General features: G+C 43.8%; 1 protein-coding gene across 1 annotated transcript in view; it reads right to left on the bottom strand.

The window, feature by feature from the left end:
* Positions 1–17,583, bottom strand: part of TMTC1 (transmembrane O-mannosyltransferase targeting cadherins 1) — a 59,926-nt gene that overhangs the window by 34,472 nt on the left and 7,871 nt on the right. The window contains exons 3-5 of the mRNA XM_088459312.1: positions 16,740–16,917; positions 2,461–2,534; positions 666–845 (exon numbers count right to left, since the gene is read on the bottom strand). Of these exons, the coding sequence (XP_088315438.1) occupies positions 666–845; positions 2,461–2,534; positions 16,740–16,917 (432 nt within the window). The remainder of the gene's footprint in view (positions 1–665; positions 846–2,460; positions 2,535–16,739; positions 16,918–17,583) is intronic.

The raw sequence follows: 17,583 nt of genomic DNA on the forward strand, positions 1-17,583 counted from the left end.
CAAACCAATCAGCTCCTAACTGTCATTTTTCAAACAACAGCCTGTGACATGACAGTTAGGAGCCGATTGGTTGGGACTTTATCTACATCCAAGGCTTAGATTCTAGCTATTATCTTCTAGAAGGTGCTAGATAAATGACGAGTAGAATTTGATTGGTTGCTATGGGCAACATCTCTACTTCTATAAACCTGCACTTTAGTAAATATACCCCATAAGGGGAGATTTCATAAAGCTTGGAGATAAAATTGGAGATAAATAGTACCAACCAATCAGCTCCTAACTGTCGCTTTATAGGCTGTGTTTGGAAAATGAAAGGAGCTGATTGGTTGGTACTTTATCTCCAATTTTAGCTCTCTCTCCAAAATTAATTAAATCTCTTCCTTAGCATCCAAATAAAGAGATATCTAGTAAAGGTATCAAAGTAATGGGGGGGGTCATTTAAAAACGTAAGAAAAGATGGGAGCGCAGCACACGCCATGACAACAGGAAGTTACGGTTTTACACACCGGCACCCGCGCTTTGCCGTGTCTGTAAATGGCCGCCCACTGGCGTTTGTTAGATTTTAGTCCCCTTACAAGTTTATGTTGTAAACCCAAGTTATGTACAGCACCGAAACCTGTCCCGACCTCTTCTGCAATGAGGGGAAAATCAAAGACATAAGGAACCTTTTACATCTCCTCAGACACAGGATATGGAAATCGTACACCAGGCAGACCCCAAACACGGTGACCCCCGTCTCCTTCACCAGCATGGCACAGGTCCCCAGGAGCAGGCTGAGCAGCAGCAGGAGGGGAGATGAGGTGCTGGGGAAGACATCATCGGTGGCTGGTTTTACCTCCACGCTCCTGAGAGCAGAGATGAAACATGGACAAAGCTTAATGCACAAAGACAGAACTACTTCCACCATCGTCCAAAACAAATCAAATATAATATTTATTAGTATTAGTGATTATCCATTGTGATAGAAGCACTGGAGAAGTGTGGAATGGCTTCTATATCTGTCCCAGGTTCCTGTCCTATGTCTTTTAAAAAACCCCAGGAGAAGTCTGTTGAACAAAGCAGACTAGAAATGTCGGCTGTTGTGAAAAGCCGGATGGGTCCTGAGGGTGTGGATGTGAGGAGAGGGAGGGCTCCATCCACAGGCCACTCCGGGTGTTGGGCCTTTCAGCCTGGTAGCAGGTCATTAGGGCTTGCACCTGGAAATGGCTGTGATAAGATAGGTTTATTTGTGGCTGAGTGTCTCATACCTGGGAGAGCAGGCCCGCAGGTTAGCTTGCTCTGAGACACTGTTTGCTACAAACCAGAAGGTACTGTGGACGTAAACTTATTTTAGTGTTCGGTTAGTGAGGGAACTTACTGTCTAGTTAGAGCCCAGACGGGCTAGGGTTTATTTTATGTTTGTTTATGTCATTATTGACGTTGCACAATAAAAACTGGTTCCGACCAGCCTGCACGAAAATCCACGACTGGAGTGCTATTTCCTAGCTGCTGTGTGTAAGGAGGTGTCCATCTACCCCAGGAGAGCGACCCCCTACCCCGGTCATATCACACTATATATTTAGAACCCAATACCATACCCTCCAACTATACCGTTTTAGCCGGTACAGTACCGTTTTCTAATGGTCTGTACCGGCAAACGGGGCTGTACCGTTTTGTACCGGGTTGGTACACTCACCAGATTTGTTAAGCAGCGCTGCTGGGACACAGGACTCCCGCAGCGCTGCTGAGTGACAGCCGACCTCCGTGCTTCTCTGCCCTGACCGCCAGCGCCGGTATACAGAACATGCAGTATATTACTGCATGTTCTAAACTAGCCAGCGTCCGATGCCTCCAGCCCCCATGGACACGCCCCTTTACCGATTACCACGCCCCTTTATCTGCGGTCATGCCCCCCCATGTACCGGGTTCTTACTAGGAAATGTTGGAGGGTCTGCAATACAGAGGTAGACATTAATGCAATAGCAGCTGCAACTTTTGTCAACTTATTTGTGGCTCACCAGTTAGATAGATCACTATGTGGATAGGGATACTCGTGGCACGTGTGAAGCTTTGCTTTACCCCCCCCCCCCCCACAATTAATTGATGCAGGTAAAGCTTACTGGAGTTTGCTTCGGCCTGTAGCGCGTAGTACAGTACGGCCCCCTCCTCACTGAGGCGCACAATTTATTGATCTCTATTTTATTAATAATAATATTGTACATATCAAATCTTTAACACAATCAGCTACTAACCCCACTGCTGGGTGTGTGCCATGTGCCTGGTATAGAGCCCCCCCCCCCGGTATGCAAAGGTGCCGGCACCTGTATATTGAAGTCCTGAAGCCCCCCATGCATGTTCATAAGAGCAGAGCGGCCATCTTGGGCTCTCCACCAAATATTGTAAAAGGGCCCGGAAATGACTGTTAATGACCGTTAGTGCACGTGTCAATCGGCCCCTTCCCCATCGGATGTAAAGACCAACCTTATATAGGAGAAGAAGGTGAGGAGGAATAAGAAACAAGAAAGCACGTCCGCTCTTCCTACAATGCCTGCAACCTGCAGGGAACAAACAAAATAGCTGATTAGAAATGAATTATGTTGGTGATGCTGCAATCCCTACTGTCACTGATATGGGTATTAGAAGTCACTGAATACTTCTGTGACCATATAAAGGAACATGGCTGTAGTCTGAACACTGTCACACTGGTCACAGGATCAGAGGTGACTTCTCATAGTCTTAGGGGCATATTCAATTAGACGCGAAAAGCTGATGACGTCATTTCGCCAGGCGAAAACTTATCCCCGGTTTCAATTCCAAAGACTTTTTGCGTACGCGGAAAGTCAATGCATTGGCATAGGCGAAAAAGATTCGCCTATGAAAGCAGGCGGAAAAATGTGCGGAAATGCAGTTTTGGGGTGCAAAGGTGGGGAAACCACCCTGCACACTTGGGACAGGCCCCCATAAGTTAACTGCGTCAAAAAAATCCTAAAATAATTAGAACACCCCAAAAAATTACTTTGAAAAAGGGGGTAAAAAAGTACAAAGTTGGGGTACAAACATAAAACTAGCAAAATAAGCTTTTGGGGGGTCTGCAAGAATGCCCCAGGTGTTTTTTTGATTACAGGTGCTTGCTGAAGGTGCATTTTTAACTTTTGTGCATTTTTAACCATGCTAGCACCCATTTGCATGTACCAAATTTGCAGGGACTAGATATTTTCTTCCAAAAAATCTGCTAAATGCTATTCTTCACCACTTGTGCAAAGACGCTAATTAGCAGCTATTGAGAGCATTTAAGTACCCCAAATAGCTTCATTATTGCTATTCGGGGGCATCTACATTGATCCCCAATGTCAGTGCATCTTTTGGGGGGTGTCAGACTGATTTCCCCAAATCTGACAGCACTTTTCGTCTGTTTGCGTTTTGCCGGTTCCCGTTTTCGCGTTGTTAAAGTTAGATATTTTGAATGAAGGCATGTACTTATATTTGTTACAAATTACAGATTGCTCAAATTAGATTGTATGAGATCTGATTGTATTAAATCTGATTGTATGCTATTGTGATTCATAATATTACACCATTCCTTGGGCTTGTTCTGTTCTGTATTCCAATCGGATAACTTTGGTGACCCTGCAGAAACCACCACACCGTGCGGTTATGGAATATCATTAATAAAGTTCTTATTTTAAATATACTTTTAGTATATTTATAATGTTACATAACTGTATATTGATGTTTAGTCTTATTTTAATCAGCATTTAATTTGTAGCGTACTATAGGTAAATACTGCATCCCTGTTGTAAACATAAATGTAATATTATTGGTATAATGTTTTAGATCTTGTTTATTATATATGGTTAAACAATGCAATGTGCTTAACCTGAAACTGAAACTTCCCCCTCTCCAATGATACTGTGAGACAAAGGAATTCCAGACTGGGGTAGTTTTGGCGTGACCCTCAGGCTAATGAAGATCCGACTGCTCACACACAAAGAAGAAAGAACTGACCTATCCGACGTCGAGTATATACATATCCCTGCCCGTAACCAATGATCTTATTCCCTAAGGACTATTTGAAAGTGAACTTATAAATTGTACTGCAGTGACCGTTGGAAGTCAGTGCATTCAGAATTGAAGCCTTGTATTGGTGCCAATCGCGCTTGCGTATTGTAAGGGGCGGTACGCTATTTATTTCTGTTCGCAAATAAATCCTTTGGCCTTTGGAACTCCAAGTGAGCTGAGCAGACTTCAAAATTATTGACCTTTCATAGGTAGAGTACTCTCACTTCTCTATTCGTGAACAGGAATTTGGGGTGTCACCAGAGCTGGAAGACACGTCACAGAAAAAAGGTAAGAACAATTTGTTCTATATCTTACACCATCTGTGGTGATACACCAAGTTCCTACTTGCAGAGAGAATTCGGGACAAGGTAAGATAAATTGCATAGTCTGGTTAGATATTTGTTGCATTATAAAATAACTTTCTACCTCATAGTTACGTTGCCTTATCATTTAAAATTGTATACAGTAGCTCTGTGTTTCAAATTACACCATTTTATTGTTCCGGGTCAGACTTGCTGGACAACTTAATTTAGCATATGAAAACATTGTGCCAGGACACAGACAACAGAATCTGAGGCCTTCTAATAAGACTGAAACTGGCTCATAGTTTATTTTTATCTCCGGCAATATATGTTTTAAATAGAAATTATTTTAAATAAAAAGTACCGGCAGCATCTTTAAAGGTAAGAACGTAAATCGTTCTTTTAAAGTGCATCTGGTGCTGGTAAACCGAATTCCTACAAAAGTCCTATTGCCATTTTTTTTTTTTTTTATTACTTAAATAGATTGTCTACTTAAATTGATGGTTATGTGTAAGCACAAGCGGGTGAGCCTTTAAGTTAAGTATACTGCAGTTACTGTTTGCCGCTAAATTCAAACGTTTATATTTGTTCTGCTATAGTATAGTATACTGAAGAATTGTTAGGGATTCCTGGAAATAAGCTACCAGCAATAGGAACAATTCCTGTACAGGAATGTGAATTGTGTGTTGGAAATATTGTTAAAAAGTGGTCACGTCGCTTTGATCCCCAGTGAGGTATCGCGCTGAATGCCCAGGTAAGAGGCATTCAGGTTTTTGAAATCTACAAGATACTGTAGGGATTAGGAGTATTGTTGTTGTGTTGTGAGGTTAGATTAAATTAAAAGTATGTTTCAGAAATGCAACTGATTAAAGCAAGAGTTTTAATCTGCTTGAGTTGTTTACAACAATCATCAAAGCTTGCGGTAAATAGTACCAACGAAAGCAGGTGATTGGCCAGGCTCGGAGACAAGTAAATTGTAACTGAGTGACCGTATCAGTCTTTAACAGGGTGTGTTAGGGACCACGCTGGATAGTAACTTGAGGTTGGCTTGGTTTGCTCCCAGTTGTGAAGAGTGGAGGACTCGTCACTAAAGGGAACGTGAGCTCGTGGACGCGCACCGCGGACTGTTTGCATAAGGAATAATACGTTCCGCTATGGGAGCAAAGCAGACGCGGCAGGCGCAAATTGTGACCGATGTGCAGGTCGAATTGGGACCAGTAGGGTCGGCAAGGTATATTATGCACAAAAAGTATGGTGTGAAGGCAACATCGTACTGTGATAAGTGGATGAAACTAACTGAACAATGTGAGAAACCATTTCCTAGTGTTGGAAGCTTTGACCCAGAAATATTGAGCTGAGTTAAAGATAAGATTTGTACGTTAAGATCGCTGAAGTGGCGACTTAAACATAATACGTGTTTGAATTTGTGGCTACATGGTACGAAAAAAAAATCGCACATACTGGTATAAACAAAGAGATACAGGAGGTTACAAAAGTCGCAAGCGTACCACCTCCGCCATATGCAGATGAGGGCTTAAGGACCGCTGATAAGAAAGTTAAACGCATTTTGTATTCAGTGTTGGAAAACGTAAAATATGATGATTATGATGAAGACCAGGAACCTGCTTTCATTTCTGCTGTTTCTCATGTCATCCAGTTACAGGAGGGTCCCCAAAGACGGGGAGGGGTAGTTTCTGCTCCAGTTGCCATTGTTGAGGATCATGAGGTGCTCTCAGATGCTTCTAAGCCCAGGAGCTTACATGCTACTGAAACAACAGTCCCTGCAATTAGCATAAACAATAGTAAACCTGCAGGATACCATGTACGCACAATAGCTGTTCCTAATGGTAAGCGTGACAAGGAGGGTGTGATCCCAGTTAGAAATGTAGCTATGCATTGTCCGTGGAGTAGATCTGAATTACGGACAATTATCACTGAATTCCCTGATCCTAGGAAAGATCTGACCAATTGTCAAAAATTCATTAAGGTTTTGGGTAACGCCTATGAACCCACAAATAAAGATTGGAGAGTAGTATTAAGGGCAGGTCTTCCTCCCACAATTGATGTGCAAACATTTATTAAGGATAGTCAACTGGAGGAAGACAAACCTTTAACTGATGAGAATAATCAGGCGAACATTATTAACATTAACACCCAGTTGCAAATGTACTTCCCTGTCGTGGTTGATTGGCCTAAGATTTTCTCCATAAAGCAAAAACATAATGAAAATGTTGTAGAATATTTCCATAGAGCTTCGTTGGAGATGGACAAGTATACAGGAATATCTGACATAAAGGACGATGTGAATTACAGGCAAGTGGCTGTTTCAGTTCTTATGGGTGGCCTGAAGGAGAAATTGAAAACAAGAGTTCAGACCTCTATTCCATATTGGAGAGGAATCACGGTAGATGCCCTTAGGGAATCAGCTATTGCCCTTGATGAAAATCTAACCAGAAGAAAGGAAATGCAAAGTGAGAAATTAATGACTCTGAGTATACAGGTCCTACAGGAACAGTGTGCACAGCAGCAAAGGTACAGTGCACGGTATGGTAAGGAAAGACAGCCACAGTCACGTAAGGGGGCAAACAGGACATATGGCCAGAAATTGTAGATTGGGACAGTATAAGAAGGAAAATAGAGACTCGGGTTATTCTCAGGTACATGGGAGAAATGACCCTATACATAAACAGGAACAGGGTAACTGGCATAGAAGGGATCAAGGATTAGAAAGAGGCCCGCCATATGGGAATTATTCAGAGAATACCCATATACCTGATGCTACATACCAGAGACTAATGTTAGCCACAAATGCTACACGTGTCAATAACTCCTGAAGTTTAGGTCATACCTGTGTGCTACAGCTAGTTAGACTGACAGAAAACCTGAATGATGAACCTAATGTAAAAATGAATGTCTCTGGTACTAATCAAACTTTATTATAGATAGTCGACCAGATCCTTAATAACCCCGATATGTATCCATCTTTAGTCATATGGTTAAGTTATTGTTATGATTCAATTTTTTTTTTTTTTCGTCTAACGCTAAAACAATTGTTTCATCTCTTGCAAGCAGGACACAAGGTATAAGGATAAGCTGCTGCCCTATCAGTCAACGGAGAAATATTTAGGACATATCTGACCCAGGGGCCGAGACTCTTGACACCGGACAGGATTTAGGAAAAACAAAATATAAGGGGGTGATCTAATGGGTGTGATATGTATTACCGCCGGCCGACAGCGGCTGCCCGACAAAGGAGGAAATCCCGATCGTCCTCAAGGTATCAACTAACCCTAACCCTCCTTAGGGGTGCCTAACCTAACCTCCCCCCCTGTGCCTAACCCTAACCCCCCCTCTAAGTGCCGAAAACTAACCCACCCTTCCCCGCTGCCTAAACCTAAGTCCCCCCGGGGGTGCCTAACCCCAACCCTCCCAAGTCCCCCCCGGGAGCCCTAAACCTAACCCTCCCCCCCCCCCCCCCGCGGCTGTCTGCTGCGGCACCCGGCATCACTTCCGGGGGGGACTTGATGCCGGGCGCCAGTCTCCCGCCGTCGGTAAAATGACAGGCGTCTAGATTTAGACGCCTGTCATTCAACCCTCGCTGGGATTAAGTAGTCGGCATTTAGACCGTCGGCTTCCAGACTACATCCCGATCGAATGTTATATGCACACTATGCAGTATCTGCTCATTTTAAATTTGATATAAACGAGCACAAGACGGAAGTTGTCCCTTATGGCATTATCAAATAATAACTATCACAAGATGTAATATGTTAAATCCTGTAATTTATTTACCATATGTATCTCAAAGGGCTCTATTTACTACAATCTGCATTTGTAATGCAGACTGTAGTGTGATATTACCGACCGAGGGCCTGATTCAGAGCCGGTCGCAAGCGCTGAGCGCTCGCAACCGCTTCAATGGTGGCCCAGAGAGCATGAGTATGACGGAGCCGGCTCCGTCATGCGCATGCGCGAGACCCAGATAGCGACGGGCAATCCATCGCTCCAGGTCTCGCACCAAAGGGGGTGTGCTGTCGATGTTGAGTGACAGCACGCCCCCTTTGGTGGGCGGGCCGGGGGGGTGGCTACCCAGACTGAGGCGTTCCCATGAGAACGCCTACCGTTTGGGGGCGGCCCCACTGACATCACAAGTGATGCCAGTGGGAGAGCTTTCGGCTCTGTTTGAGCCGAAAGCTCTCTGAGGCTTGTGGCCACGAGACCCTACCACAAGGGTCTCGTCGCAATCCCGATGGTCTGGACCATCGCGACCATCATCCTGGCCGCTCGCATTAGCTGTGGGTGGCAACCCACAGCAATGCGAGCGGCCAGGAGGCTGCTCTGTCAGAGCGTCCGGATCTGAATCAGGGCCTCAATTCACATTGCGAATTCAGGCAATATCACAGGGATTTACTACAAATCCCTTGCAGGGACAGAGCTTGCGATAAAGCTCTGTCCCTGCGAATCCCCTCCGGAGCCTTATCACGTTACTTTCGCAAAAAATACAGTGACAAGTGCCCCGCGCATGCGCCGACTGACCGCCGCTGCTACCCCCCCCCCCCCCGTTGTCAAGCCCCGCCCGTCGCTAAGCCCCGACCCCCCTGCAGTTATCGGGCCTCTGGTGATGTCCTCTGTTCCTCCGGTCAGCTGACATTCCATACTGCACCGGGACCCTGTCAGGTGACGTCCGGGCCACAGTGCAGTATGGGAGAACAGCTGACCGGAGGGAGGACATCACCGGAGCCCCGAACTCCGGTCCCTGGTAAGTTAATTTTTATTTTTTTTACTATTTTTTATTTTTTTTTGCAGTGTATCAGTGTGGGATCTGTTTAGACCACACAGCTGATCACTGGGGCCGGCTATCGGCTTTGCTCTCCCTGTTAGAGCGGAGCAGGAGTCCGGTAACCGGGGAAGACCCTGGATAACGCCACCTTCAGGTGGCGTTATTATCACAGGGCCTTATTATCACAGGGCCTCCCCTGGTATTTTTTTCACATTTTATTTTTAGTAACTTTGGTCAGATCACATTTCCCATTACAATTATGGGAAATGCGATCTGCTTACTAAAAATAAGTAATACTTAGGGCTTGGAGTAGAATTTTATGAATTCTACTCCAATTGCCCTTTAGTAACTGTAGATGACAGGGCTGCCATCAGAAATGGTGGGGCCCGGTACTGACAAATTAGGCAAGGCCGCCCTCGCCCCGGGGCATGGGGCAGAAGTGGGTGGAGCTGTGGATGTGGGTGGAGCTACTTTGGGGGTGAGAGACAGGGAGGGCTGGATCTATTGGGGGCACAGATTAATCGTTCTCAAGTTCTGTTACATTACTTGCTGTGCTGACATTTTTATTTGCATGTTTTCATTTAATATATCTAAGCACAAGATGTTTTGTGTGTGTGTGTGATACATATATCATACATACACAAACAAAAGCCTCCGGTGCTTAGCTATATTAAATTAAAAGCATGCAAATGTAAGTGTCAGCACAGCAAGTACTATAACAGCACTTACCCACATGTATGTGTATGATTTTATATATATATATATATATATATATATATATATATATATATATATATATATACACACACTGTATATATACTGTGTATGTATGTATATATATACACATATACTCTGTATATATATAAAAAAAAAATATATATATATATATATACACATAAATATACTGTATATAATACATAAATTAGGCACTCCCTCCCTACAACAGAGCCCAAACTTACCTGGACACTCGGCCATCTCCATGACTCTGGGAGCTCCCTCAGCACTGAGTGATGTGAGGTACCGCGTGTCACTGGTGGAATGCACCGGCAGCTGCCAGAGAAGAGGAGAAGAGTCTCAGTGGCATTTAATACATGGAGCCGGTCGCAAGCCAATCACAGCTCGCGGAACGGCAGCCAGCCAATCAGCAGCGGCCGCTGCTGATTGGCTGGCTGCCGTTCCGCAAGCTGCTGTGATTGGCTTGTGGCCGTCTCCACGTATTAAATGCCACCAAGTCACTTTACTTCTTTGGCTGCCCACGGTGCATTCCAGCAGTGATGTGCGGTACCGCACATCACTGCATTTCACAATTTCACACCTCCGCTACCTGGGCCCGGGACTGGAGTCCCCGCAGTCCCCCCTGATGGCGGCCCTGGTAGGTGACACTAAAATAATGTGAAAAGGGTGTGAAAACACCCCTTTTCACTTTATTTTAGTAAAAATAATGTTAATAAATAGAGCCCCTAGGGTGGAGAGTGACGAGGATATAGCAGTTACACAGATATGCATGATTGTTTGGAACATTTATATCAGTTTGATTTCATATAATATAAAGTTGGGGTCCTACGATAGATGACAATCATGTTTTATGCCTATGACAGCAGGAGGCACACCAGGCACGACATATACAAAGGCGATTGACAGCCATACAACTACCAGGAGAGGTTGCAGTCATTAAGTGTAATGCACACACATATGACAGAGACCCAGTGTCACTTGGCAACAGTAGGGCAGATGAAGCCGCAAAGTGGGCAGCAGGACTACCTGTAAAGACAAATGTTACTAAGATAATAATACCAGAAGAACCGGTAACATATTGATCTATTTCTGCACTGAATTTCCAACATACTTTATACGTGTCCGGTGCCGACTAGACTGTGCCTGTAAATGGTGTCTCTCTATTCTAAGAGCTTTTTAATCTGCGACATACATGTCTATTATTGAATAATTTGTATGGTGACAGTCATCATTGTCTTAATGAGTTTAATCTGATTTAAATTTTTTAAATGTTTTTTTTTTCACTTTAGCGCTGCTTTAGTTACTTTTTATCTAAATTGTTTAGGAGACTAACTATCCCGTTCTGAGCAGTTGCTTGGACAAACCACTCCTGACAGTGCGTTATATTACTTTATTTTTCTAAGATAATGATGTTTGAAGTTCTAATTGTACACAAACTAATTGAAATGCAAGATTTGTGGTCCCAGCAGGAAAAGGCCATCTGGAAGGTGAAAGAATGTGGTTCAGGAGTCCTTGGGACTCTGGAAGGATGGACACGTAGGCCAGTAGCCCCCGCAAGACATATCTTCCAAGCCTAGCAGAGGCTGCACATGGTCTGACTCATCTGGGTAAGGAAGGCATGTGTAAACTTGTGGGTGCATATCAGGGTTGCCTACCCACCCGATTTGGGCGGGAGCCTCCCGATAATCGGGTGCAGCTCCCGCCCCCCCGGAAAGGCAGGCAAGCCTCCCCCCGACATCCCCCGCAATTTACTCTTAACCCCGGCTGCGAGGGCAGCCAGTGACGCGATTTGCGTCATTTTGGCCCCGCCACCTGCCTCACAATGCCTGTATTATCGGCATTGTGTAGCGGGGGCGGGGCCAAAATGACGCGATCGCGTGACCCCCGCGACGCCTACAAACGTCAGGCACCCGTCCAGACACGCCCCCTTTTTTGGCCACACCCCCCCCCCCCGCTGCCTTGCTGATCTGGCTGCTCCCTCCCAATAGGAGCAGCCAGAAAGTCGGCAACTATGGTGCATATTGGTGTGCACCAGGGTTCTCTTCACAGGCTAGTAAGAGAGAAATGTTCTGTCTTACTTGTTTGAGAAAGAACACTGAGAAAACAATACAGAACCATCCCATATTTCTCCTACAGACGGACATTTCAGGTAATACAAATCGACGTTATCCAATTATGACCCTGCAGGTAGTTAAACTGACATGTATTAGTTTGTATTGACATTTTCTGTAACTGGACAGGAGCCTATTCAGCTGCCTCTAATATTGCTGTTTTTAATGATAAGTAAATTGTTCAGGAATCTGTGTGTAGATGTGGTATTCCCAAAGTGATTGAAAGTGATTGAGGTACTCGTTTTACTGGTGAAGTTTTCCAGAACATGTGTAAACGCAGGGGTATCGGTAGCAGGTTGTACACTCCCCCTAGGCCCAAGGCTAGTGGACAGGTGGGGAGAGAGTCAATGGGACTATTAAGCACAAACTGAGCAAAGTGATGGTTGAAACTGGGTTAGCGTGGCCAGAAGCATTGCCACTAGTCTCGCACAGCATCAGGACCACTTCTAAAACCACCTCTTAACCTGTCACCTTTTGAGATATTTTTTGGTAAACAACCCCATGTGATGGATAGATCCTCAAGAAGATTTAAAATGCAATAATGAAGTGACTGTGCAGTACCTCCTAAAGATGAGTAAGCACTTGAGGAAGCAACAAAAGAACTTGAAATTATTGTCTCCTGAGAGGCTAGAAACAAAATGCCAAGAGATTGAGCCTGGAGAAAATGTTATGACCCGAAACTTCTTATGTTCAGGTTGTCTAGTAGACAGGTGGGAAGGAACGTACCAGGTTTTGATGACCAGCACTACAGCCTTGAAGGTAGCCGAAAGAGATACTTGGATACATGCCACCCACTGCAAGAAAGTCAGTAACACTGAGAAGATTCCAGACCAAGCAGAGATTGAACCTGTTACAGTCACTCGAGAATCTATTCCGTAAGAGTTAAAGAGACAACTGCCATTAAACACCTGAAATCAAAATCCAACAAACGTTCTACTTCTACAGCATTGAAGACCACAGTTCTTTCAGACTTTTTTTTCGTCTCCTATTTTCTATTTCCCTCTCTTTTTTTCCCAATTTTTGTGTTTTCCACAGGACAATCTATTTTTGCAAAGGTAATCAGGTGATGGAGAATGGGTTTGGTGATGGTGCTGAAGGTGTGGAATCAGAGGAGAAATTGATAAAAAAAAAATTCGGTCCAGCTTAACGCATTGTTCAGTTTTAGTATAGTAAATAGACCTGATGAAACTTTGGGATTTTGAAACACTATGGAGGGTTTGTAAATATTATGAGCCCATAATTGAAGAGGAAAAAGGTTTATGTATGCTTAATAGTGATTTGAATATTCTTTAGAGGATTAGTATATATTGGTGGAGGGTAAAGAAATGTATGTATATTTTGAAATATTGAAATTGGTCCAATTAAGGAAAGAAATGTGAATAGATTTAACCATACATAATTATATGTATAGTGAATGTTACACCAAACATCATAGAAAATTTTGTCCTAAATCCCCCCAAGAATCCTTTATAAGTTAGGTGAGTTCCCACATCCTACCAATGGTCCCTAGGGGATCTGCTGATCGCGTATAAGGGTTGTCTTACCCTTTCCTCCTGTCCTCAATTGAATGATTGATGTTTGATTTGTGTTATACTGTGTGTATATATATATATATATAGCAAGATTTTATGTCTGACTATATGGCATAAGAAGTAGGTATGATAGTGTTTTGTGAACTATCAAAGAGTGGACTGTTAAAGTTAGATATTTTGGATGAAGGCATGTACTTATATTTGTTTCAAATTACAGATTGTTCAAATTAGATTGTATGAGATCTGATTGCATGAGATCTGATTGTATGCTATTGTGATTCATAATATTACACCATTCCTTGGGCTTGTGCTGTTCTGTATTCCAATAGGATAACTTTGGTGACCCTGCAGAAACCACCACACCGTGCGGTTATGGAATATCATTAATAAAGTTCTTATTTTAAATATACTTTTAGTATATTTATAATGTTACATAACTGTATATTGATGTTTAGTCTTATTTTAATCAGCATTTAATTTGTAGCGTACTATAGGTAAATACTGCATCCCTGTTGTAAACATAATTGTAATATTATTGGTATAATGTTTTAGATCTTGTTTATTATATATGGTTAAACAATGCAATGTGCTTAACCTGAAACTGAAACTTCCCCCTCTCCAATGATACTGTGAGACAAAGGAATTCCAGACTGGGGTAGTTTTGGCGTGACCCTCAGGCTAATGAAGATCCGACTGCTCACACACAAAGAAGAAAGAACTGACCTATCCGACGTCGAGTATATACATATCCCTGCCCGTAACCAATGATCTTATTCCCTAAGGACTATTTGAAAGTGAACTTATAAATTGTACTGCAGTGACCGTTGGAAGTCAGTGCATTCAGAATTGAAGCCTTGTATTGGTGCCAATCGCGCTTGTGTATTGTAAGGGGCGGTACGCTATTTATTTCTGTTTGCAAATAAATCCTTTGGCCTTTGGAACTCCAAGTGAGCTGAGCAGACTTCAAAATTATTGACCTTTCATAGCGTCCTTTGGAATTGAATAGGGCGAAAAGCGGGGCCGCGCACAAGAAGTTTTCGCCTCCAAAACATGCGAAGTCGGAGAAAAGTACGGCAGGCGAAACCTTTCAAACTTTTCACATCGAATTGAATATGCCCCTTAGTAACTACAGTAGGGGGTTATTGCACATCATTTGTGTGGTATACTGTGATAATGTCTGTAATGTTTACAGTATGTCATTGCGTTTTCCTCGGAGTTCCCGTCCATGGGCATTTACCCCAGTCAGTGCTCCTAATTACCACTTGTAGGGTGCAGGTATTTGTATTTGTAGGATTATTACAGCTCTGGACCTCATTCAGAGCCGGACGCTATTTGCGCTCGCTCGTTCAGAAAAAGGGTCTGGCTATTTAAATTGAGCGCTCGCTATTTGCGGTCTGTTGACACCTCTATGTCTGAGCGAGCGTCCGAAACATGCGCTCGTTATTTTGTAAAGACGCCCCTTGGCCACTCGTATCATACGTCATCTCCGCTATTTATTTGATTAAACGAGTACATCGAAAGGCGTATGAACTGCTCGCTATTCTTGTGGTAGCATTTTCCTACCGCAATCATGCGAGCAGTTCAGGCTAAAAGACAACCAAGTGACGTGGTCGATGACGCTGCTTTGTTAATTAAGCACACCCCTAAAACGCCCGTTTTGGCACGCCTGCGTTCGGATCTCCACTCCCCGTTTTCAAGCACCTTCCCCTGTTACCACCCACAAACGCCTCATCCTGTCACTCAAATTAGCAGGCACTCGCTATTTTGCGAGCACACGATTTCCGACCGCACGATTTCTGACTGGTTGGCGCATGCGCATTACGACCCATACGCATGCGCAGATGTGCGACCATCGCTCGGAGCGAGCGAGCGGCTCTGAATCAGGCCCTGTTAGATGTGTTGAGGTAACAGATGGTCTAAGGTAACAGTGATCGAGTTGTCCCAGGGATCATTTTAATGGCCAACAGGACTGGATTAAGGTTTGTGGGGCCACAACCAATAAAATTGGCAATAAGATATACTGGGGATATTGTTAAAAAAGTATAATGTGTAAATATTCCAAGCTCCGCAAATGTGTTAAACACACTGTAGTGCCCCTCGTTCACATTAACTCACACGGAGCCCCTAATTCACATTAGGCTACAGTGCCCCCACACTGGTGATGTGGCTATGTGTGGGGGTCCCCCTGAGTGTGGGAGCCCCTGGGCGACCACCCCAGCTTTACAGTTGTTAATCCAGCACTGACGGGCAATGAGCCAATAGAAACTGACTGTAATACTGAATAATCTTGTTATCACAAAGTGAAAAAGCAACACAAGTTCCTTTTAATGCTTTCCCTGAAAACTAAAATGTCAGTACTCCTATATGCTAGGGATACCACCTTTAAAACCTAGGTGCAGTGAGATGGGTATATATGGCTGCTGAGCTCCGCAGAAAAAACTGTACTTTTAATAGGGATGTACGATCCCTTTGCTGAACACATGAGGAGGATTTTATTAGAGTGCGGTTCTCGATCCTGTGAAACATCTGTTACAAAGCACCACAGTACATATGATGGAATTAGTTTTTTTAAAAGTGAAATTTATTAAGCTGCAGTTTGACAAAATGACAGAAAAAAACTGTCAGAAAGTAAAAGAGGTTATTAGAGGCGAGATAGCAGACTGCACGCTGCGCTACCGGCCATTCAGAATATAAAAGGTTACAGAATACACTTACTATTTATGAGGGCAATCGGTATATATTGATTATGAATCTATTAGAGGAGACAAATTAATGTGATTGTATTAAGGCTGCAATATATTAGTATTATATTAAGGCAATATTATATTATTAACACGTAGTAAACCGCGTGCTTTGCAGGTGAAAATCGCCGGTGATGTGTGGCGGTGTATCTAGCACAGGTTTGTATAAATGATCGGAGTTAAAACGTTTGGGTGGTTTTTTTTTTACACATCCAGGGGGGAGGTGTATCAAATTTTCTAAAGAGACTTACAGTGAAGTTTCCCATAGCAACCAATCGGCTTCTGTCATTTTATAGACTGAGCTAGATAAATGTTTGGTAGAAGCTGATTGGTTGCTATGGGCAACTCCTTCAGTTTTGAAAACTTTGATACATCTCCCCCTTAACCCCCTTTAAAATATAAATAAATAAACAGTCCAGCAAAGTAGTCTGAGCACTTAGGATAAGACCTGAAAAAGATTAGTCTAATAAAGACGCCATATAAAATATCACGGTACTCACAGCCTCCGTGTGAACGGGGTGTACGGCGAACAGCAGGGCGGAGGCCAGCGCCTGCCACTTGTCTTCAAACACGGCTGTGCTGCAGATGTAACACAGCAGGGAGCTCACCGTACAATGGAAGACCACGTTCACCGCGTGGAAATAAAACGGGTCCAGGCCGCCCAAATACACATTGATCCTGTGGGGGAAAGGCAGAGAAGTGTCAGAGGTTATCAGAAAATCAGGAGATGCGCCCGTGTAACCCCCACGAAGAAGCCATTTCAGAGCCTTTTGCCCTGTTTGACATTTGCGCATTACTTGAGGAATTGCCCCATTGCCTGCAGTCATACTCAGTGCTGCGTCCTACTCAGGGGCAAAGGGCAGGTGTATTCGCTGCTGTTGGGGCTTTTTTACCGCTTTGTCCAATGTGATGAAGGGTTACATCTAGCCTCAGCCATGCCTGCGCTGGCGGTAAGATCCACACCGTTACCTGAGGAAGCCTATTTAGCAGAGAGTGGCCCGGGCAACGTCACCACGTACAGCTCTGGGTCAGTAACACAGAGGCAGGTGACTCTTGATGTACAGGGCGAAGCCTTTTTCTGCCAAAACATGATAATCGCCCCATGATAAATAGACCCATTAGAGACGTAATTACAAATAAGGCAACATTCCGGGAAGCTCTCCCAATTACAGAGTATGGTAGAGCTCAGCTTTCAGATAAATATCCGGATTCAGGTGAGGGATCTCTGTCACACACTTCAGGGCAGATTCAATTAGCCGCAAACTAGCCGCAGCCTAACCCTGAGCCAAACACTAACATGGACTGTAGGCATTTACAATGCTGACATTCTGACTGCTGACACTG

Source organism: Taudactylus pleione, unplaced genomic scaffold (assembly GCF_031769625.1).
Source record: "Taudactylus pleione unplaced genomic scaffold, aTauple2 ptg000903l, whole genome shotgun sequence".
NCBI classification, from domain to species: Eukaryota; Metazoa; Chordata; class Amphibia; order Anura; family Myobatrachidae; genus Taudactylus; species Taudactylus pleione.